The sequence below is a fragment of the Bactrocera neohumeralis genome, chromosome 2 (genome assembly GCF_024586455.1).
Source record: "Bactrocera neohumeralis isolate Rockhampton chromosome 2, APGP_CSIRO_Bneo_wtdbg2-racon-allhic-juicebox.fasta_v2, whole genome shotgun sequence".
NCBI classification, from domain to species: Eukaryota; Metazoa; Arthropoda; class Insecta; order Diptera; family Tephritidae; genus Bactrocera; species Bactrocera neohumeralis.
In genome coordinates this window covers 89,070,045-89,093,875 of record NC_065919.1, presented here as the reverse complement: position 1 = coordinate 89,093,875, position 23,831 = coordinate 89,070,045, and the positions used below count along the sequence as shown (strand labels likewise).

The 23,831-nt window shown below is 36.9% G+C and overlaps 1 protein-coding gene and 1 long non-coding RNA gene across 4 annotated transcripts in view; both read right to left on the bottom strand.

Moving 5' to 3' along the window:
- LOC126767613 (J domain-containing protein) overlaps positions 1-23,379 on the bottom strand; it is a 41,732-nt gene extending 18,353 nt beyond the window's left edge. For 2 of the 3 annotated variants that reach the window (XM_050485067.1, XM_050485069.1), the window contains exons 1-2: positions 23,193-23,379; positions 22,268-22,420 (exon numbers count right to left, since the gene is read on the bottom strand). In XM_050485067.1, coding sequence (XP_050341024.1) covers positions 22,268-22,354 — 87 coding nt within the window. In that variant the 5' untranslated portion in view covers positions 22,355-22,420; positions 23,193-23,379. Of the gene's footprint in view, positions 1-22,267; positions 22,421-22,878; positions 23,162-23,192 lie in introns of those variants that run through there. The other variant, XM_050485068.1, reaches the window with a different exon arrangement.
- LOC126767615 (uncharacterized) lies at positions 16,734-19,553 on the bottom strand. The gene is made up of 2 exons (XR_007669141.1): positions 17,593-19,553; positions 16,734-17,537 (listed from the first exon to the last, which is right to left on the bottom strand). It is a non-coding gene; the product is annotated as an uncharacterized LOC126767615 (long non-coding RNA).
- Positions 23,380-23,831: the final 452 nt, after the last annotated feature.

Genomic DNA, 23,831 nt, shown 5'->3' with positions numbered 1-23,831 from the left:
GCTTTCTGCAGAATTTCCATCGGAAGTGGCGAAGCACTGGCTTTACATGGCGAGCGCATTGTGAATTTCTTTCTCGTTTATTGTGCTAACTGTTGACAGGCGCTGGCTTTCTGCTTGCACACATTGGCTTTGTTTGTTCGCTTTTAGCTTTCCTTCAATCCGGTGGCCTGGGTACACCTGTCTGGTCTGGCTTACACCATCACGCCTTAGCCGCTTAATTAAGTTTTGTGCGGCGCAACTCGTCTTGCAGACTACAAAGTTTAGTGATAGACATTTTGCTTGATTCTGACAGTCTGTTTAATTGAATCTGGCCGCAATTTGATTTGAGTTTTGCGTCTGTTCCCAGTCTTCATCGTCGATATATTTGCACTGAATTGATAAGAATTTGTAAGATTAGCATACCAATGACAATTCAATTATGACGGCTGTATTAAAGAGATTAATGGGATGCCTTATGGCAAGTTCACTCTTTAGTGAAAGACTGTGTTTATTCTAGTAACTGGTTACTGTATAAAAGTAAAACACTGAAAGGTGAAATTTCCAAAAATCGTTATATAGGACCAATGGCCGGTTAGGGAGATAAATATTTAATAATTATGTTAATAATGTTTATTTTAATTAAATGTCTAAAAAACAAAAAAAAAAATACGTTAAGTTCGATTGCACCAAAGTTATAATACCCTTCACAAATACAAAAGATTCTTTGTAAATCAATTAAAATAAATTTCGTGAATATATCACTTATCAAGTGAGCAGCTATATGCTATATTAATCCGATATCGGCCGTTCCGACATATGAGCAGCTTCTAGGTGAGAAAAAGACGTGTGCAAAATTTCAGAGCGATGCCTTAAAAACTGAGCGACTTGTCTAAATCGACTTAGCCCGTAGCGCTTCTCATTTATATCTATACTTTATAGGATCTTTGACGTTTCCTTTTGGGTTTTACAAGCATTGAGGCAAACTTTATATACTCTGTTCAGGGTATAAACATCCATTGGTGGTACTTTCATGGCATATGCTATAGTGGTTCGACATCGGCGCTTCGGACAAATGAACAGCTTCTAGGAGACAGTCTCTTTTTCAATCACACCAATGTGTTTCTCATTAGTGAAACATCAAAATGAGGTGAAAGGTTTAGAGAACATTTGAAATTTCCCCTATATATTTCCTTACAATTCGCAATACAAAAATATTTTTCAAATTTTCCAGGGGTGCCGAAGGGTGTTATCATACAGAACATAAATTATTTTTGTCTGTAAAGTTAAGCAAATTACAAAAAGCCTGAAGTATGAGCAAATTTCAACTACTTTTGTCTCACCAGACGATAGAGGGCGACCAATCGAACAAGCAACTGGTGTAAATGCAATAAATTGGCATATTTGCCAGATGATATCTTATATTAAATTTTAACTCACGGCTTCATAAGTATATTTTTCAGCAAGAGAGTACAAGAGAGGCCTTACCTTTTTGTTTAGTCATATGCTTTATTCATAAATTTCTAATTATGATATCAGCCAATTTGTGTCTACCAGTATAATGATGTGTCTGCTTTGTCTAGCGCTAACTGGGTGGTGGGTCTATGACAATTACAATTGCAATGGAAGATGATTTCTAGCTATGAACAAGCATGAAATGTGTTTGAATACGTTATTACACTTTTTTTTCTTAAGAAAGGACATCGGTAACCCAAACAGCGACAGACATTTTGATTGCAACAAAAAAGAACTTTCTTATTTTTTCGTAGTTAACGGACCAATAAATAAAAATTTGCAACAATTGTGCTTGTAAAGCAGCTGTCAGATCTCGTCACAGCCGACAGCAACTTTGGATTCATTGCGTCCCAAAAGACTTCTACGAACATTGTCTTTTTTCAATTCATAGAGACTGGTGTGGGCTTGATGTACATGTGTCTGCTCGGCTTTCGTATGTCTGACAGAAAAACAATAAGAAACCGAAGCTCCTGCAGCAAGCAAAAGACACATGCTGTGCGAGTACTTATGCAGGATGTGCGGGAATGTTAAGTGTGTTTCTTGTTTATTATGCTCCCGCCCGCCCGTGCGCCCCTTTATTCCCGCCTTGAAATATCAATAACAGGGTGTTGTAGCAGAATGTGCTCGTAAAAGGGAACACCTGAATATAAAATATTTTTATTGCCCTTAACGGTCCGTGTGTGCTTGTACACACATATACACTTACACGCATATGTGCCATGCATGGCTTGAAAAAGCTAACGCCAGCGCAAATATATGGCTCGGGCGCATTACATGGAAGTTTTTCCCAGCTGAGTCATGACGGCTTTGAGTTGTGTGTCATGTGAACGCTTCACGACACACGCCCACAGGGCACACATACTTGTCCTATTTCTGCTTTCATTCCTCTCTTCTGCGTGAGTTTATTTTTCTAGAATTTCGCTTCTTCATTTGCCAGATTTTCTGCGTAAGAATTTCGCTTAAAACATTTTGCTTGATTTTTGTTTTCATGCCGTCTACCCTCATTTATGCGCTTCCAATCGCTCACTGCGCTTTAATGGCGCTCGCTAACAAAGTTGATATCCATTTGCTCATCTCATTCAATCACTTCGCTTTCCACTTCCCCGTCGCTCCCTGACTTATGTGCGTCTCTATATGTGAGTGTGTATGTGTGTGTGTGGTCTGCGTGCATACAAATGTTCGCGTATAAATTAATGTGAGTGAGCTCGTGATTTTCAATGGATATTTGCATACATGCACAGGCATTCGTGTGTGTGTGTGGCGGTTTGCAATTCCTTCTTTAAAAATGTATGCGAGTTAAATTGCAGATTCTTGTTTTTCGCGTCGGTCGACATGCGCCACATTATTAATTTATATGAATTTCAAATATATTGCATTACGTATAATTAACGACCTGCCATTTATCGAGGCAAACATCGGAACGCTTTAACTTTTACTCTCTAGTGTACGATTTTAGTTATAACTGCTACACAAAATTGGTTGACGGAGCTTGTGGTAAATTTATAAAAAAATAAGATTTCGAATTTAATCGATATTTGAAAAAATATTCTTAAACGAGTTAGAAAACTGGAATTCCTAAGCTTGTGTTAAGAGTGTTGGGGGCAAAAAAGGCGCAAGTATAATTACGTAAACCTTAATTTAATTTGTGTCACATTTCGGAAAGTCCGCACCATGGGAAAGGTAAACAAATCACATATTTATACCCCTAACAGGATTTACTAAGCTTGCCACGATGTTTATAACATCTAAAGCAACCTAAGGCAACGGTAGAGACATATAAAGTACATATACATGATCGACGTATCGAGCTAAGTCGATTTAGTCTTGTTCTTCTGTTCATCCGTCTGTCTGTATATACGCAAACTAGTTCCACTGTTTGTGAGATATTGACTGATCGATTGATTGGTTTTGTATATGTCGTTTTCTACCCATGATCGAGCCAAAATCGCTGATGACGGACTACATTGTGACAAAAACTGTAATTAAATTCTCCGTGTAAATGATATTTCAAAAAAATGTATTCTTTTAAGTTGGTAAAATTGTCCTTAAATACTATCCAAATATGAGCGCGATCTGTCAACCAGTTTGTTTACAGCAACTGCCTAAGTCGGCACACCTCAGTAATGCGTTGCGATATTTACCATGAATAAAAAACTCGAACAAAAAATTTGTCTAACATTTTGTATTTATAATCAAATTTCGTGTGCGGATGCGTTGCGTTCAGTTTTATCAAAAACACAAGCCTACAAATGGTACAAAGCCTTAAAGACGGTCGAGAGATCGTTTAAGACATGCATCGTTCTGGACGACCTTCGACCTCTTTAACTGATGAAAATATTAAAAAAAAAATGAAGGGTTTGGTGCTCAAAAATCGTCAGACAAATGTTAGAGAGATGGCAAGAGAGCTCGATATATCTCCCGAGTCCGTTCAAATGAGTTTGGTGGATATTTAGGGTATAAAACGCGTTGTTGCTCGACTCCTGATAAAGCTGAGTTTTTTACAAAAAGAGTACCGTAAACAGGTCTCTTTGGACATTCTTGTTCGTGCGTTGTTTGCCACATACATGGAGAGCATTATATCTGAAGATGAGATATGGGCTTAAGAGTTTGACGTGCAAATCAACAATCATCGGAATGAAGGAGAAAAAACACGCCAAAGCCGCTCAACAATCAAGGTGATGCTCTTTGTTTTATTCGATGTTCGTGGTTTGGTGCATCATGAATTGTTCTTTAGGGACAGACGGTCAATAAGGAGTTCTATTTGGCGGTATTAAGGCGTTTACGTGAGAAAATCCGTCGAAAACGGTCTGAAATGTGGAAGAACAATTCATGGATTTTACACGATGATAATGCACCATTGCATCGAGCCACGATTTATAGCCAAAGAGGCAATGAAACAAAATTCGCTGAAGGAGCTGAAGGCCATCCCAAAAAGTGCTTATGAAAAGTGTTTCGAGAACTGAAAAATCGTTGGGGATTACTTTGAAGGCGACAAAATAAATATTGATGAATAATTAAATATTTATTTATTTACAATTTCCTTTGTACTTTTTGATCACAATATATAAATGCCATATAAACTGGGCGTTTGAAATAAAATTCTTGCAAGGAATTTTTTTTGTATTAGCGAGGGGCATCATAGCTTCGAAGCAACCGAATCTAACGTTAGTCTATTATTTTATTAATATCAGGGAATGAAAATATGTAAATGTGTGGCAAACTTTCTTAAAAATATTTACAACTTTTTAACTCTTTGGCTCCAAATCCAAATTTTCAAATGCCTGAAACTTTTTACAATAACCAGAAATCCTTTTTTACGCTCTAAGAGTAAGGGAAAAGCATGTCTTTAACTTAGATTTTAGAATAATAAGCTAAGTTCAGCTACGCACATGCCTGTATAATAAGCATATACCTTTTTATCTCAAGGCCAGGCGCGCTACTAGAGCATAAAGCTAAGCAATTTGATCCAAAGCATTTGCAGGCTTACCGACGACCGTACAACAAAATCATACCCAAATCTGTACACGCTCAATGCTTGATGGGGAGCAAGGATAAGAAAGCCGTAACAATCTGCTAACCGAGATTGAAAAGGCTGGGCGCTTCAGCTGGCTTGGAAGGAAAAAGATTCACTGCCCCAGGTAGGATAATCACATTCCAAATACCTTTTTTAGTCACACCGCTTACAAAGTATGCTTTTAAACACTGTTTTGCCTTTCGCTCTTTTATTTCAACCTTTTCATGCGAGCCTGCTTTGATCCGCCAATTTGTCGGTGTCGCAACAACGCGTTCGGCATATTTTCTTAATCAAATAAAAATTGAAAGGACGAAATTCACAACATAGAGGAGATCGAGCGGAGCAAAAGCCAGCCGTCGAAAGTGTTGCGACGAGACAGCATTAGCCTTGGCTAATTGCACGCGCATTTGAATCTGCGAGCAGCCACCGAGGCGTATGATTAATTAATGCGTAATTGCAGCAGCGCGTCCAATCTGAGCTGCGGAGTGTCTGCTCGACTGACCAAGTGTGATGAGCTGAGGAAAGCAACTTAAAAGAAACCACACTCATATTCAAAATTCTGAATACTGCACGCACATAAACAGGCAAGTGCGTGTGTATGCTTATGCTAATTCGAATGCTTGCTTACTAATCACCCACACTCACACGCAGAGTTTGTTTGTATTTGGGGATATCCTGCCTTGGCGACCGCTACTCAAGATGATTGCAAACATTTTGTCTAACAGAATACGCCTCAAGTAGCTCGCCAGGCATGAACGCTTTCAAGGCGCGCCAATGTCGCCGTCGCGCATACGCTTAGATAACTGCTAAAATTTGATTTAATGAGTTCACCACACATATGTATTGTGCGTTGTGTGTGCTGGCGTCGGAAATGTGCGTTTCAAGGCGTGAAAATAGCGGCTAATGCTATGCAGAACAGCAATTTGCGGAATGAACGGAAAAAATTAACGCTTATAAGCTTCGAACTTTCCATGTATGCGTGCTTTAGGAAACTCCTATTTTCTACGATGTTAAATTATTAAATATTTTTGGGTTGAACTAGATTTGTGGAGACACCTCTTGAGATTTATTTGGAAAATGTTCTCAAACTTATTTTATTTGATTTCTCAATAATAAAGTAAACAAGTAAGAAAGTGCTAAGTACGGCTGTAACTGAACATTTCATACTCTTGAACTCGATTTATTTGATGGTGGAAAAACTGTTATTAAAATATGTTGCAAGAACTTATTTTATTATTGATTTTTAGCTCAAAAATTATGTCAAATAAAAAACACGTAACTCAAGTAAGCATTTCTTTTAGAACTATGCTAAGGAAGCTATACGCTATAGTAATCCGTTCTGAATTTTTTTCGAACATTTTATTTCTGAAGAAAACACGACAAATGCAAGAGTTTTACAACTTGATCGTTCGGTTTAAGAACCAAAGCACGGGAAACTTCTTCAGGTGGTGGCAAAACTACATATTAAAATATGTTGCGGAAGAACTAAGTTATATTTTAGCTCACTAAAGCTAATATTATGTAAAAATACCTTCAAATAGTTGACATCTATGTGAAATTAACTTGACCGAAGGCTAAATTTTATATTTTGAGTTAATGTGGCAAACGCCAACCAGAAGATCGAAATTCTTTATATTAGAGATATGAGGCTTAGACCAAGGTATAGACCAATTTCATTCCAATTCAGCACTAAACTCATTTTAATGAAAACTTGTTCACTTTGTTTCATTAAAATATGTGCGATATTTGATTAACTTGAACGAAAATTCATATGGAAAGACGGAAATCATTATATGTGATATATAGGAGGCAGAGAAAAAGATGGGCTGATTGCATTACGTTTGATTATTCGAAAAATTTAATCTGTACCAATTTTATATATAAATAATATTCACTGATCGACATATTCGGATTACAACTCACATCGACCCGATTTTATCTATTTTTGCCAATACCACATACTATTAACATAATACATACTATTGGCAAGAAATAGTAAGACCGTAATTTAAATTTCGCGAGAAAACCCATTAGTCGAAATATTTTTTTTCTAAGGTGGCCATCAATATCAACTGATGACGTCATTAAAATAAAGGAATTGGTGGAGAATCAACGATTAACATTCAAAGATATGATGCCAGTTATTGGAATATCGAAAGGATCATTGAAAACCATTTTGAAAGATTATGTTGACCTAAGAAAAGTGAAATAACGAATGGTTTCAAAATCATTTTACTCGTATTTTTCGAAAAAAGCGTCGTGTTAACGTCTGTAAAACAATGTTTTCCGACTACCAAGATGTCATTAAACGTAATATTACTGGCGATGCTTACGATCCGGAAACGATCAATCGGCCGAATACACAGTACAACAGCTAATTTGGGGGGTCAGAAATTCCAAGTCAGGGTGATGGTACTAGGTCAGTATAGTAAAACCCTCAAAGGGTTTGGCGTTCGTATGTGTCAGTATTCTTTTATGACCTTTTAAATTTTTTCCTTATTCACAAAATGTTATAGTGAACGAAAATTAGGTACCAAATATAGTGTGTAAAAGCTGCTACAACCGTCTAATGGATTAGAAAAATAGATAATAGTGGTTCGCGAGTTATGTTAAACAACGTTTTTGCCGAAATGTTACAACTTAGCGAAAAAACATCAAGATAAGGAAAAAATTTAAAAGGTCATAAAAAAAACTGACACATACGAACGCCAAACCCTTTGAGTGTTTTACTATACTGAACTAGTACCATCACCCTGACTTGGAATTTCTCACCCCCCAGACAATAATCCCAAAAATGTTCCACAGTGATATAGTGGCAAAGGTGAGTCTAAGTCGAAGCAGGTCAAAAGATCAAGGTTATTTTGACAGTTCTCTTCGGTTATCGAGGTGTGGTGCACTCCAATACCTTCCGATCGGCTGAATAAAACGAGGAATACTTTTTGAGTGTTAATAGTCGGTTGCGCGAAATAATTCTTAAAAAGAGGCTCATAACTCTTGGTTTTTGCACCGTCGCACACTTCATTTATTCTTCATGAGCTTTTCGCCAAATTTTCAACTAATATCGTAACGTAACCACCGTATTCGCTTGATTTAGCTCCGTGGAAACCGTTTTGAGTCAATTGAAGACATTAAATGTGAATCACTACGTGCATTGAAGGCTATTCCAGAAGTTAACAACTGTTTCGAGGGTTGGAAAAAAAAGTGTATTGTGGTCAAGGGAGATTACGTTGAGAGGAACAACATAGAGTTTGAAGAATAAATTAAGAATTTTAAAATTATGATCAAAGTCTTACTATTAGTAATACCTGATGTAGTATCCCCAATCACATGGAGTAAAGTCAGTCGGATTTTCTGAGGTTAGATTCATACATATAAATAAATTTTTCGCCAGATTTGATCCATTTTAGGCACAACGATACACTGTTATCATTTAAACATGCTCTCAAGTTTTCATTTAGATAACTCAAATTTTGCCCGATATACCTGGAAGCTCGAAAATCTTTGTATTAAGTACAAGTACAATCGAGATAAGAGACGTATTGACCCGATTCAACCCATTTTTGACATACGGACATACTGTTGTGAGGAAAGGATTATCCTTGAGTTTCAATTATATATCACACACATTGATCGATTTCGCCAAATTTTTTACTGTAATATAGGAATGCCACGTATCAAATTTGGTTGTTGGGCGGATGGGACTCGGGGATATGAGATTCATGTAAAAGTGGTCGTAAAATTTCAAGCTTCCGTTCTAAGATATAACCAATATATAACCATTTTTTAACCACATCCCAAATTTTGTTTCATATGAGTGGTTTCTATTATATACTTTTTACCTTCGCCTGTAAACTTATAAAAAGTGATGTTATGTAATGTTATTTTGCATTTTAAGTGACGATATATTTCCTATTATCCCACTTTAGAGAAAATATATTACAACTTCTATTTTAGTTACGTTTAGCTCTTATTTGTATCTCAGTATCTGTATAGTAAAAACCGCTTTGTATGTCATGAAAATGTCAGAAAAAATTCAGCACTTTCCTAAAGAATTTGCATTAGCCTAGTATAAACACACTCATATAAATAACGGCATATGTACATATTATTAGTGTAAATAATATGTTAAAGTATGTGGGAGTATTCATAAATATTGCGTTGAAACCTCTTGAACCAAGCCCTTGACAGCAATATGCTAATAACTGACTTCTAAAGAAATTAAATTTGAAAGATGTAAGGAAGGCTGAACTGCTTGTCGAATGAATTTGAATTGCTCTTGTTTACTGTAATCCCAGAGCAATGAACATCTGTGGCAACAAAAAACATATTTCATTAATATTTTAACAAAGTGCTGAGAGCAAAGGTATGAGCCCAGATTTCTTTGAATGCATTTATGTAACAAATTAATGAGTATTTTCAGCGCAAGAAACTCAATTCAAACTCAAATTCTTCTTTTCCCATTTTCCATTTCTCAAAAACAGAATCTTCTTTAACCATTTACGAGTAAACATATACTCCGTACTTAATTCATTTAATTTATGCTCTTGAAACCAAATGAGAAACACAAATGTGGAAACTGTTTTGTGTGCTGCTTGTTGACCTCTCGTATGAACTGACAATAAACGCTGCTGAAAATGCAAATAGATGCAGAATGGATGAGAAGAATTTAATAATTCATGAAGCACAATATAGAAGGCATATTGGTAGAATATTTGGATGAGACTTTTTAAATTAAATAAGACATTAAAAGAAAAATAAAATTGCATCCTCAGAACATTTAATATCTATTTATTAAATACTTAAGCAGATAATTTTAAAATAGACCATTGGAAACACTTTAAGGGCTAACATTGGAAGCCACCTGCCTCACGTGTCCTCTTTCAGTCTACATGTGTGTCCTAATAAAACTAAACACGGTTTTGATATATAAATAAATATTTGCACAAAATGAGCTTACTGCAGAGTTACGTTCACTCTCTGGCTTCACTGCTGCAGCCAAGCGAGAGCTCAGCCATCAATCCTTAGGCTAAACACTGCGCTAAATGCGAGCAAACTCTTGAATACCTTCCACCCATACCTTCATACATACATACATAGACTTAAGTGTGTTATGCAATCGCCTTGAAAATTACATAATACAATTTAATTGGCTCAATTAGAGCGGCTGCAGCGGCTCTGCACTCGCACTTGCGCTGCAAGAGCCAAGCGTCTGAGAAGTGCAGATTGCATTAGGCTCAGCGGGCGGTGAAAGCGGTGGCGCGGTGCAGGTGGTGATGTTGATTTATCCGTTGCTCGTGCGTTGTTGTATTGCAATGCAAGCATTTGCAATCAATTCCCATTGAAAGTGCAATTGAAGTTGTTGCTGTTGGCGCTGGGATATTGAATGCATTAAAAGCTCATTCATTTTAATTTATTCAAAGCAGACATTCTGGCTATTGATTGCACGGAATACCTAGTCCACTAGAATATATTTACGTCTATAAACAAATATTATCTGATCTAATAAAAATACTTGTAAGTATGTACGAGTGTTTGAGCGTTGCATAAAAAACTGAAAATTTGTTGATGAAGACAAGTTTTGAGAAATGCGAGTACGTTGCATTCCTCAAGGAAAAGAGAAACCGAATTATACATTTCCCTCATCAATTAAATGCTTGAAGAGCCATCTCACTCTTCGTTATTTATTTTTTGGCAGAATATGAAAGTTTGAAAGCTTATGCATTGGAGGATGATTGATCAGTTGCTTCATTGCTCTGTTAAGGTCATGCTATATTATGCTGAAGGATTAGGTTGGGTTTCAAGATTGTTCTCCAAAAAGGACCTTTGACGTCGCAAAGTGGCACTGTAAGGAATGGAGTGTTGATATCTGTTTGCAAATAAAACGAGAATAGTTGCAAACCACAACCACTAAACAGTTAACTCATTGCTTTACATAATGCTGATATCTTGTGCCATAGTGACCTCACGCCAGTAAGTGAATGCTTCACATATTTTACGGCGTGTTTAAGACAACAAAACAAAAATGTGCTAATTGTATTTTACCTCCTGGCTGACTATTGTACATGTCCCTTTCTATATACATATGTATATATACCTATGAATATAGTATATGTGTAGTATATTTATATGCCATTCGTGAACAGTCCCGTTGCTTTTTGTTAGGCTTTCTCCGCATTTCGCTGTCTGGATCCTAGAACTCCCTTCGTTTGCATATTCTATTAATCTTTTTACCTGGTTCGCCTTTTCGCTTTTCGCTGCTTCGCTAAGCGTGAATTTTTAAAATTCTAGAGGAAATAACTGTTACATTGTCGTCGTCGTTTTTCACTCTCACTCTCTCCCACTCTTCGTTGCCGCAGTTTGTCGTGCATGTTGTAAATATCAAAGCATTAAATTCCATTAATGCCAAAGTGAGTTAACTATGTTGTAATATTATTAAATATTGTGTGAAGCGAAAAAGTAAAAGTACATGGAAATATGGAAAACATTTTAAACTTTTATCAGCGCTTTTTCACGGCTGTGTAATGCTTAGCAAAGTTGACATAATTAAATGGTAATGTTTTAAAATGCAAATTCGTTTGATTAAATTTGCGCTAAAAGTTGCACGATTGGGGGCCATTGCCGAGTACATATATTTTAAGCATGATGTGTGCAAAATATTGATACGAAGTATCTCAAAATCAGTCTGCCACTAACACCAAAATGAGCTTTTCTAAATGGTAATGGTCCTCGAGGTTCACTAGAAAATAGTAAGTCTTCGTTAGATTTTTTGTTATAAAGAGCTTCTCATGTAAGCAATTAAACATTCGGATTTGGCTTAAAATTTAAGTTCCTAAATTTAGCCGAAGACGCCGCGGAGACAGCTCTTTCTGTACCTGGTCTTTCCAACGGAGCACCATTCGGACGACATGACCTAGCTAGCTCTTGACTCGCTGAACTATGTCAATGTCATCGTATATTTCGTACAGAGGATGGAGCCATGTAGAAGTTCACGTAAGTGAGGAAAGTTCTCTGAGCGCCATTCACTAGGTAGTGGCCAAAAACGATTCTGGCTCAAGCAGATTGCGATTTCCGGCAAACTATCCTCCACGTAGTCAAAAAACAACCGGTTGAAGGCGAGCTAAAATGTGAAGACAAAACTTCCCTCTCCAGGGTTATGCGCTGGGTTTGGGACCCGCCACGTAAAAACACCCCCAATGAAAAGAAAAAAGTTCTTAGCTTAGGTTAGGTAAACAGGCTGATATTCGTGATATGACGAATAATCCCACTTGGACTGTTAGAGACGCTTGTCTGTTGTGATGCCCTGAACTCCTAAGTACGGATCAAAAATACCATCGTATATCTGCCATGCGCCTAGAGCAGCCATACATTTATTGAGCCGACTAATTTCTTCTCCAGCCAATTTCCGGGTTCGCAGAAAGTATGGCAGTCAAGATGCTGCAACTCTAGTATGGCGAGAATTGAATAGTGAAAGAAAAATGTCTAGATGTTTGCACTTCATCTCGCTCCCTGCAACTTTGACAAGCACACTATCATTGCGACCATATGAATCTAGTCAAAATGTAGTGCCATGGACCTTTTTCATTCTAACATACTCTGTGCCAGAAGACTCAACGCTTACCGAGTGCTCGCAAGGCCTATAAATACTGCGCCTGACTGTGCGAAGACAGGGGAATATTTCGGTTGGTTGAAGGATTGTCCTTTCTAGCGAGCTCATCGGCTTTACAGTTTCCGACGATTCCGCTGTACTCAGGCACTCAGGCAAGTTTAATATGGAAATAGCTTGATGCCACAACTGGTGTCGTCGTACACTCCTTGACTAACTTTGAGCTCACTGTCGACGAGCTTAAGGCTGTATAGTATCTTTGCTGTGGGAGTGGATGCATAACTACCTAAAAGAAGCTGAACATCTTTGAAGTGCATCTGCGACTACTTGTGCTAGAAAGACACTATAGTGGCCAGATAGTCTGATACAAGAGTTGATTGAAGGCTCTCTTTTTAGGAGACTTCTCTTCCAACCTTATCCTTAAGCTTGGTTTTTTCGATCACTATTTACAAAGTTTAAACTGTAAGTTGAAATATTTTTCAAAAGAAATTCGCTCATATTTTCAATCCAAAATTTTCTTCAATCGTATGACTGTTGTGCTGCACTGTTATCTTACTTTGTCTCTTTTATTGCTTTCTTTTAACATTTCCGAAGTAGAAAAGCAAGATGGAACCTGTTGACTTCACCCTCGACCATTCACTATCATTTTTACTGCCATCCTTGACGTTCCCCAACTTATATAATATTAAAATCGCACTTACATTTCGAGACTAAAACTAAAATGTAAACAAAAACAATAAAAACTATAATGCAGTTTGAGTAAACCCAAAACCAACTTTTGTAAGTGTCTGTGTGCAAGCGGATCCGCTTTAATATGGACACATTTAAACTTTCGTAGATACAATAACAGTAAATTCGTGAGGAAACTGAGCTGAGAGGAGTTGGGTGGGGGCGGTGTCCAGGTCTGCACTAAAACTTAAGTGTTTCGTTGTTTGGCGCTGCATTTGTATGCGTGAGCTTTCGAATTTGAAACAATGAGTTCCATGGAATTTTTCCTCACTTGAGAGTTGCTGGCCTTTCGCCTTCAACTGGCAAACGACAAAATCAGCATACAAAAGTACATTTGCACAAAGTATTAGAAACACTTGAAAGGCAACACTTACACACATACCCATTTCCATCAACACCGAAGTGTGTGTGTATATATGTAAGTATATACTTACTGTTAGAGCTAATGTGAACTGCTTGCGTTGGGGGATGGGGCAGAGCAATTTGGGGAAATTAATGTGCTGCCATCAGTTTCACATTTCATAAATAATGTAGAAGTCAGTAATATTGCGCAATGACCATATTAATTGACGATATCAGAGACACTGAGTTTGGGGACGAAAGGTGCATAAAACACTGCACAGTGGGATGGTTCATTATAGGCATTGTATAGTTTTCAGAAGCAGTGGGTGAAGACCAATTCTGTTATGTCCTTTTCTGAAACTTCTTAACCGTCTTATACCCAATCACTGCTGATGTTTCGAGGAAAACATCTTGCATATATATTTTCGAGTTCCGAGTGTTTGTGTTGAACTTGTCTTACTTTGCAATTCCATGAAATAATTGGTAGTTCTTGGTTTCAAAAATATAGACTTTCAGGAATTACCGAAAATTAGTTTTTGAATAAATAAGAATCCTTTCCCAAATCGAATGTCTTCTAAATTTTCCTTCATCGCAACCTCACAGCTTTTTATTTGTCTTCAAAGCTTTTGAAAACCCAACTGGTTGCCTCTTTACGAATATATTCCATTTCCTAAACTTAATTTCCACCACTTTTTCCAACTATTCGCTTAACGTAATCATTGCGCTTCGTTCTCATGCCCCTCTTAGCGTTCGACATTCGATGTTTGACAACTTTGTCAGTAAGCCGTCAATGCTCTCAATTCATTTACATCAATGGTGGCTGTCCTCACGAAGGCCGCCCCATTCAAGGCAACGCGAATAAGTTGAAAAGCGAATATAATACAATATTTCTGCAGTAATCAACTTACTTAACTCAAAGCTACTTAGTTTGCAAAATAGTCCATAATTGGAGAGTGTCTATGTCAATTATGAAGTGACGGCGACAGCGCAGCACAGGAAACAATACAATTCAATCGAAGCTGCCGGCGACGATACATAACCTCAAGTATTCGTAGAAGCTGATTTAGTAGGGGGGCTGTGTGGTTCGTGAGAATATCTGTCACAATTTGAGTTTATCGTCCCATAGTTTCGATTCTCATTTAGTACGTGCGAAGTAATCACTTAGTTGCTTACAACACACCCTTAAGTGGCCAAGTGTTTGGGTGTAGCAAACGAGCCGGCAAATACAATTATCACCGAGTCTCCAAATTGGTTGTCCACAAGTAATCACCGAGTGCACATTAATATTGATTACATCGAAAGCTCATTGTTATTACATACAAGGGGTATGCGTGTAAATAGCATTTAGAATGTTCGGACGGACGCAAGCTCAAAGATGTGTGTAGTAAGTGTATGAAAATTGTGATTTGCCAATAGCTGAGAGAAATCTGGTAGTACTTTATGACTTGTTTTTTTGTGTTTGAATATATTAGATGTACCATTAATATTTGACTGCTATCAGATGTAGTGAACTCTTTGGACTTATTTTTTATGATTTATAACAATTAACTCTCTTAATTTGATTATATGTATTTCATATCAAATTATCCTGTAAAACCTTAGCGAACCTATATACACACTTGACATCTTCGAATAATGTGGTATCATCTTGCGGTAGCTTCTGTTAACAAGAGTTATTCTGCGTTGGACTTCGAGGCTGACGTTGTTGTTGGTGTTAATGCTGTTTCCAAAATTGGCGAAATTATCTTCAACTTCGAACTTATGACTGTTAACAGTGACGTGAGAGCCAAGTCGCGAATGTGATGAGTGTTTGTTTGATGACAGGCGATATTTCGTCTTGTCCTCGTTCACTGTCAGATCCATTTTCTTTGCTTCCTTATGCACTAAACTAAACTAAAATGTTCATTTTTATATTAAATGCAAATTGATTTTCAAGAATTTTACCAAAGAACAAACTTTGTCTCTGATAGGTTTCTCTTTTCATAAATTCGTCATGAGTTTGCTCTTTCTGCCATTCTTTCATTTGCTTGATTTTAAATATAGATTTATAAAAAATATATTTAAGATTTAGATTCTCCTCTTTCAGCCGCACTGCGTCCAATCGCATGTTAAGTCGTGTGTTGTGAGGTTTTTAAGAGATCAATTGTAAGTAACTTCTCAACATTAAGTGCTAATTTAAATTTATTAAGCTATACTAATGAAGATTTAATTATACATATGTATGTTTATTGCCTCTCGAGGTTTAATGATGTTTGATTGCGATAGATTTCGCATTTTACCTCCTCTCCTCTGAGACCTAAACCATTATTGAATCTCTGAAGGTATTTATTTGGGTTAGTCCAGATAAACATCGCCGACCATAACGATTCGCATCGATTACAGTTAGCCGCAAGAGGATGCATAATTTACTTTATCGTCTATTCGATTACTATAGACCCTAAGTGTAGTCTATAGTCACAGATTTACTTATATTCGTACATACTTAGATGTCTATTAGCAAAGCAATGCCGCAATTGTTGTGGTTTAGCTCTATAAATAACAGTAAATATGTGTATTTAGTAATCTGAGCTATTATGTGTGTATACGAGTACAAACCGAGCTGGCGCAACTCATTGAAAGCCTAGTTACCACTCCAAATTATGTTATAATATTAATTACAGCCACAAATGTAATATATTTGCGTGTGTATTAGCCTACCACAATATAAACTCATTGAGTGAGCCGAGTGCAAAATGGAGAAAACGATATTTGTTATATAACTGTACTTCAGTATTTAGTAACTGTATGCCGCACTATTTACAAATATTTTTTTTTTTTTAATTTAATAAGAAGGTTTTTTCTAACTTTTATTCGAATTCTATTAAATTTTCAATCGATACACAACAGAATTTTTAAAATTTTTCTTTTAATATCAACTGCCAATAAGTAAATAATAATAAAGCCTTCTTGATTAAGAATTCTGTCCAATGTTTTGAAGGCCAGTGTTCAGTGGACTACAGAACTATTAGAGCATTCGGGTAATTTCCTACTTTTTTAAAGAAAAAACACAGAAACTTCAAATTTAATGGATAATGTTTATCATCATTCGAGAGAATATTCTTTGGCATTTATTTATTTGAAGATTATCTCTTCGGCCACGGATACGTCTCAGATGGTCCTTCCATTGAGTCCAATTTTCAATAACTCTGGAACGAATCGATCGGCCCAAAACGTGAAATTATCTGCTCACCGAAGTGTTCTCTCAATAAATTCATAGTTTGATGCGATTCATAGATTGATGGGATGTGTGGGACAGCGCCACGTCTTGTTGAAAGCACATGTCGCAAAGATCACGAACTTCAATTTCAAATAGTCGGGTACGGTCTTAGCCGCATCAATTTTGAAGAAAAATGGACCGATGATTCCACAGGCCTAAACCTCTTCTGGTTGCTTTTCGTCAAAAATGCAGCAATTTTGCTTGTCTGCACATCCGTTGAGCCAGAAATGGTCCTCATCGCTGAAAAACATTTGGCTAGAATACGTCGGAATTTCTGGAACTTTTCAAGAGCCTATAGAGCGAAACGATGTCGCTTGCGAAGATCGAGCAGCTTCAGTTCTTGCACAAGCTGTTTAATTTAAGATCTCGACGTAAAATGCGCCAAGTCGTTCCATACGTCAGTCCGTGCGTGCTGGACGTGGTCTATTTGGCCGAATATTATCCAATAATAATTGCTGGGCCTCAAGATGGGTGATGGTGTTGCGAATAGTACAGTCAGCAGGCCGAATATGTAAGTAAAACGTCACCAGCCAGCGGTTTTCATCCAAAGGTAAACATTTTACTAGTTTTTTTAACCAAGTTGTTTGCTGGAAGCAATAAGGCTATTTATTAAAAAAATAGATTTTTCAGACGTTTTGTATGGCTTTGTTATACAACCTGCAAAATTTCTTCAACTTATGTAGTGTTGCCTTAGAAAATAAACCACGACGAATTTGCAAAATACATCTCGTTAACTGAAAAAGTCTCCAATGCAAGTATTTGACTCCGATCGTTCAGTTTACATGCTATAGTAATCCGATCTGAACAATGTTTTGGGAGATTATGTTATTACCTTAAGTAGTAATCATATTAAATTTCGTGAAGACACCACGTCAAATGCGAAAGTTTTCCATACAGAAGTTTTCCATACATATATGTGTCCGATATCGGCAGTTCCGACAAATGAGCAGCTTCTTGAAGAGAAAATGACGTTTGCAAAATTTCAAAACGATATCTTTAAAACTGAGGGACTAGTTCGTATAAATACTGACGGATAGACAGACAGACGGACATGGCTAAATCGACTCAGCTCAACATACTGATCATTTAAATATATACTTTATAGGGTCTCCGACGCTTCCTTCTGAGTGTTACGAGTGTACGTGTCGTGGCAAACTTCATATACCCTGTTCAGGGTATAATAACATGACAGCTTGACACCACTCACGCGTGATCTGTCAAAAATAGGCAATTGAAAAAAAAACTAATTATCAACAATTATAATCGAGAAGTGCTTTTATTGTGCCGACTAACTAAGACTAAAAGTGACTCACAACAGTCTAACCTCACTAATCGTCGGCACCTGTTTGCATTCGTATTCGTATTAACCGCATTCACGTATCTGTGGTATGGGTAACTGCGGCATCTTGAATCTTAATAGTTTTATTTTCTGTTTTTATTCTTTATAAATAGTTGTAAATTGTAGCTCACAAACTCGGATAGCCCAGCAATAACCATAAAAGTGCAACAATACTTGTAGAATTGGTCGTAAGTTACGCAGTTGCACTTTATTGCCAGAAGACACATGAAACAACACATGAACTTGTGTAGGTATCTCTCACATGGAGGTGCAATTAGTACGATTCTAAGAGTATAACTGTACATAAAATAAAATAAACAAATAAAACTTAAAGCGTAAATTACGATCGAGAACCATTAAAGCTGCCGTGATTAGTGGAATCTGCGAATTTAATTGTTCGCATGCTTACGATTTTGATATTTTAACGGAGGAGAGTTTTCGCTTGCGCCGCGCCTGTGAATCAGTGCTGTCTCCCGAAGCGAATTCGCGAAAGTACTCAGGCAAAATGCAGTAGCGGCCACAAACTAATAAAAACAATAAACATTGCAATAAGTTTCATAAATTTCATTAAGACAGTTGCCATTATTGTGTAATTAAAGAGAAGAAGCGGACTCACTATCCAGGGTTGCATTATTATATTTGCATTGATGGAGAATTTTTAAGTGTTTTGTTGAAAATTAATGAATTTTTCCATTGCTTGACTACTCTCCGTCTCCGGTATTACGGACATCACGATTAATTGTTTTCGTATTTGTTTTTAATTCCGCCGTCTGGCAAAGTGCGAGCTCACCATATTCGCGTATTGTTGCACAGACCCAAATCAAAGTGAGACAATGCCCGCAATTTTGCCAGCTGAAAGTGAATCACAAACAAGTTTTATTGTGACAAATTCGCCGCACCTGTGTTCCTGTAAATTGAATCGAGGCAAAAGCACGTTTTAAATATTAATACATACAAAGCAGAGTTGTCCAGACATACTCATAATATTTTATTTATGTCCATCTTAATTAATTTGTAAAATATTTGCGAATTCAAAATTTTTTTTTTGTTCCCATGGGATAAACTGGTTCGGGATCGCTGCCTAAGACATCGTTCCATGTTCCTTGTGAAATTTTCTGCATTTATCACTAACCGTATGCTGGTATTTTTCAGGATAGGAATTCGTTTTTCCATTGAACGAACCCTTTTTCTCTCGCTGAACGCATTCAGCAGCTTTGCTTAGGAGCTTAAATACAATTATCTATCAATTTATTACAAATTGGGTTCCAATTTTACGACTTTATTTTTCATTACATTGGGTATACAATCGAGAAAAATTGGACTTACACTTTCTAAAATCTACAAATGGCCCAATTATTCTGTGTTTACACATTAAAACTTTTGCTGGACGAACTCGTAGTTTGTTGTAGAGGCTTTACTCGTGCTCTGGTTTGCTTTCAATTGAATATACAATATAATCGAAATATTTTGGAAAATCGTTAATAAGGATAAAAAATTTGTTTCTTCTTTATTGGCGTAAACACCGTTTACGCAGTTATAGCCGGTGTTTGGCCAGGTCCGCTCGACCTGGTCTTTCCAAGGGATTGGAGGTTTTTCTCTTCCTCTGCTTCCCACGGCGGGTACTGCGTCGAGTACTTTCAGAGCTGGAGTGTTTTCGCCAATTCGGACGACAGTGGCTATGCAGAGTAGCCGCTGTCTCTTAGTTCGGTCAATGTCGTCACATATCTCATACAGCTCATCGTTCCATACGATATTTGCCGTTTTCAATGCGCAAAGTACCATAAATCTTCCACAGAACCTTTCTCTCGAAAACTCATAATGTCGACTCATTAGATGTTGTCAACATCAAAAAAAGTTTCCGCGTATAAACTCAGAGTCTCTTGGTGATTATTGGTCGGCTAAAAACATAATATGAATGGGTGGTCATTGCCAGTAGACGTGTTAGGTGTGTTCCTGCACTCGTGAATAAGACTCATTGATACTAACGCTTACTTTAATTATTTTTAATAACCTAGTATTACCTGAAAGAGGGCAGGACTGATTACCTTTTTATGACCTTCATAATATTATACTAATTGTTTCCATTTAATATGTTAAGTTTTTATTTTTTCATTGAAAATTTTTGTTGTTGAATATATGTACCTTCCATACGTACTTAAGGCTTCGGGTTCATACTTGTAAAAGCCTTAGAAAATAAGCATTATATCTAATTAGTTATACTCGTAGTGGTCGTAATGACTTCACTTGAAAAAAGGCAGAAACACACTTGTATGTAACCGTGATTAGACGCTTTAAAGGTCATCTGCACCTGTTCAAATATGTGTGGGATTGCGAGAGTCCTCCATATTGAACTTTCTTATGTGTTCAGCATGCTTTCAATAATTTCCAATTATTTTATGGCATACTCGCATTTAATGGCTTCTTTGTACCCGCATATTCTCTGAAGCATTTAGTTCGGAAATTTTCCTTTCAACTTTTCGAAAATAATTTCTGGCTTTGATGAAATTTCGCCCTTAAGCTACTTGCAAACTTTTAAGCTTTCATCCTTCACTTGACCGTTCACCTTACTTCATTTCGAAATGCTTATTTCAATGTCATACCTTTAAGGTCTGCAGGAAAACTTTTTCACAATGCGCTTACGGTAACTAATTGCAAATACTCGTATACGGCAGGAAATTCTTTTTGTATTCGATTTTGCTAGTATGAATTAGAAAGAAGCGGTGTGAAGATTTAAGTTTATCTCAATTATTGGTTGAAGGCACAGCAGAAATTTGTTAAAGACTTTCAGATAAAGGATTCGATTGGGCTTCTTAAGTGTTTCTGATATAAAAAGGGTTTCTGTAAAAGATAATTTGAGGTAAACACAATCGTTAAACTTACAGATTTCTAAGTACTAAATCGAGTGAAAACTTTAGTTATTGCTAAACTCATGGATCTTTCACATCCTCGTGTAGAATTCCTGCTTTCCCAACCAAACAATAAAGCGTCAAATATCTGTGTTTAACAGGGTTGTAATCGTTCCGTCGTTAGTCATTATTGAGCGCAACTCGAGTGTGAAAAGGTATTTTAGACCCGTAAAACAGCGAAACGGAGCACACAATACGCCTCCAGGAAACAAAAGCATTATAATTACTGAATAAATGAGTTATCTATATGCAAATCAGCAATTTCAAGTTGAAAGGGATTCATAATTATTTAATGAAATTCACGGCGCAACTAATTGTAAATCATTTTATGCGAGTTTTGGTTTTGGAATATGGGGTAAAAAGCTTCCACAAATTGTTTGAGATCACAGCTAAGAAAATGTTTTTTTTTTCACTTAAAAGCTTGTAAATGCTTGTGGACGTATCATCTCAGTATCACCACAGAATCAATAATTGCAAGATTTTTAGGAAGTCAATTATTTCTAAAGTTGATCTGCTGGACTTAATCTTTTATTCAAACCACTCTTTACCAAATTGTATACAATTTAAATAAGAATTTAAAGGCAATCTTTTAGATAAATCTGTAATGCATCAGGTGAAAGGGTAGATACATATATGAATAGTAGTTATATGGATAATATCCAGAAAGGGTGCTCCAAGAAGCTGCCTGCACATATTATTTATGAACACGGAGTCAAAAGCCAAATCAAGTTAATAGACGAATATTTATCCGTTAAGATTATTTCTAGAAAAAACTTTAGAACTATTGGTCAGAGACTAGGCCTTAATAGCTCAATTTCCAGTTCAGAAGACTTACAATAGAAGAAAAATGGATTTTAAGTAAGAAAAAAGATATTGTTTCTTTTAAAAGCTTAAAATGAGATTTAAATTTATTACTGACCAAATTCTCACCGGTTCATTTTGATTTTGACGATCCATAAACATGTTATCAGGGTTCAAACTGGGGCAGACAGTTATTAGTAGTTATTATCAAATTCTTATTGATATTCTTATTTAAGCGCAGTCTAACTTTAGACTCGCAATAATAGTTCAAAACCTAGAAACTTACCGACGAGTTCTCATCACAGTTGAGCATTCCGTAGAAGTCCTCGTCGGGGCTTCGTTTAAAGCTCAAGACCGCATCGACCGCACTCATGTTGTCGCTGTTGAGGACCTGTTTTCAATCCTTCTCTTCGTAGATCGATTTAGATGCTATTAAACACTGTGGATTCAGGCAAGAAATAAGGTACACACAAAAACACAAATATTAATTTAGTGTTCAAAAATAAAGTAGAATAAATGCCGCTGCTTTGGAAAACAGGCTTGCGTATGAGTACTGAGTTGTTCGACCAAAAGAGTCAACAAAACTATAAAAATCTCGAAAACAAAAACAACAAGTGTTTGTTTATCAATATTCGTCTTATGTATGTATTTTTATGAGTTTTATATTTTTTCTAAGAAGCTTCTCTGGTCAAATGGGTTTCATGTATTAATAGTAAATACTCATACGTGGTTTCAAGTGCATATTTGTTCGTGGGAAAACACAAGTGTGAGTGCGTGCTTGAGTAGTGAGCAGATAATCCAATGCAAAATAAGTATATTATACTAGAAGTAAGGCACACAATGGCAGCGGAAGAGCGCAAAAATATTTTTTACTAAGGTCAGCAGAAATAAATTGACCTCTTCGACTTAAGAATAACAGTTTCGTCAAGATACTGAGATATTGAACAATGAAGCCAGTAGACCGGAAAAACTGTTGATTATCAGCGCTTGGAGGTAGTCTTTGTGTGTTGGGTCAAAGCGATAATCAAAATCTAGCTTAGATTGCGAAAAACCCAAGAACAAAACGCAAAAAATAACAAAAACAACAAGTCCACAACCGTCACTTTCACTTCAACGCGCGTTGCAACGCCAATAAACACAGTTACATATGTACGCATATGACTTAAGCACGAATATAGTATGTGTTCTCTTTAAAGTCACTGAAAATTTACCAGAAATCGCGCGGCGGAAAGCTCCAAAAACAAGATTTTCGAATAAGTAAACGAATGCGCTTTGTTTTTGTTATAAACTCTAAGAAATATATTTAAAAAAATTTTTCCTAAATAAATTTGCCAACTGTTGTTGCCACACGCGCGCTGCGTTGTTATTAACAGCACGTCGATTTAGTAACTGCCACAGTCTCACCGCTACTCGCACGCTGCTCAGCGGCTGGTGCTTTGGTCGCCTTCACCTTCGCCAGTGTGCTCGCAATTCCCCATTGTTGTTGTTGCGTTCTTCGCTTCTGCTCTTGGCAACAGCGCGCTCACACACCTGCTAGAGTCGCCACTGGAAGTCAGCGAAAGCCCCAACACCGTCGCTCCACAGCTGAGCTGAGTAGAGCTGAAGTTCCCAGCGCGTTATTGAAAGTTGTTTGGCGAGCTTTGATTTACAGCTCATTATATGGTACTTTGGTATTCCCGTTTTGTATTGGTGCTTCTGTGGTTCACTTTTGAAAATATATGCATATATACGGGTATTCAATTGCTCTGAGCTGAGCTCTCGCTGAAATGCGCTCCACAGCTGATAAGCGAATATTTCTGTTTATATGTATATAACGCATGAAAAATTGATATTTTGGAGCATGAATTAAA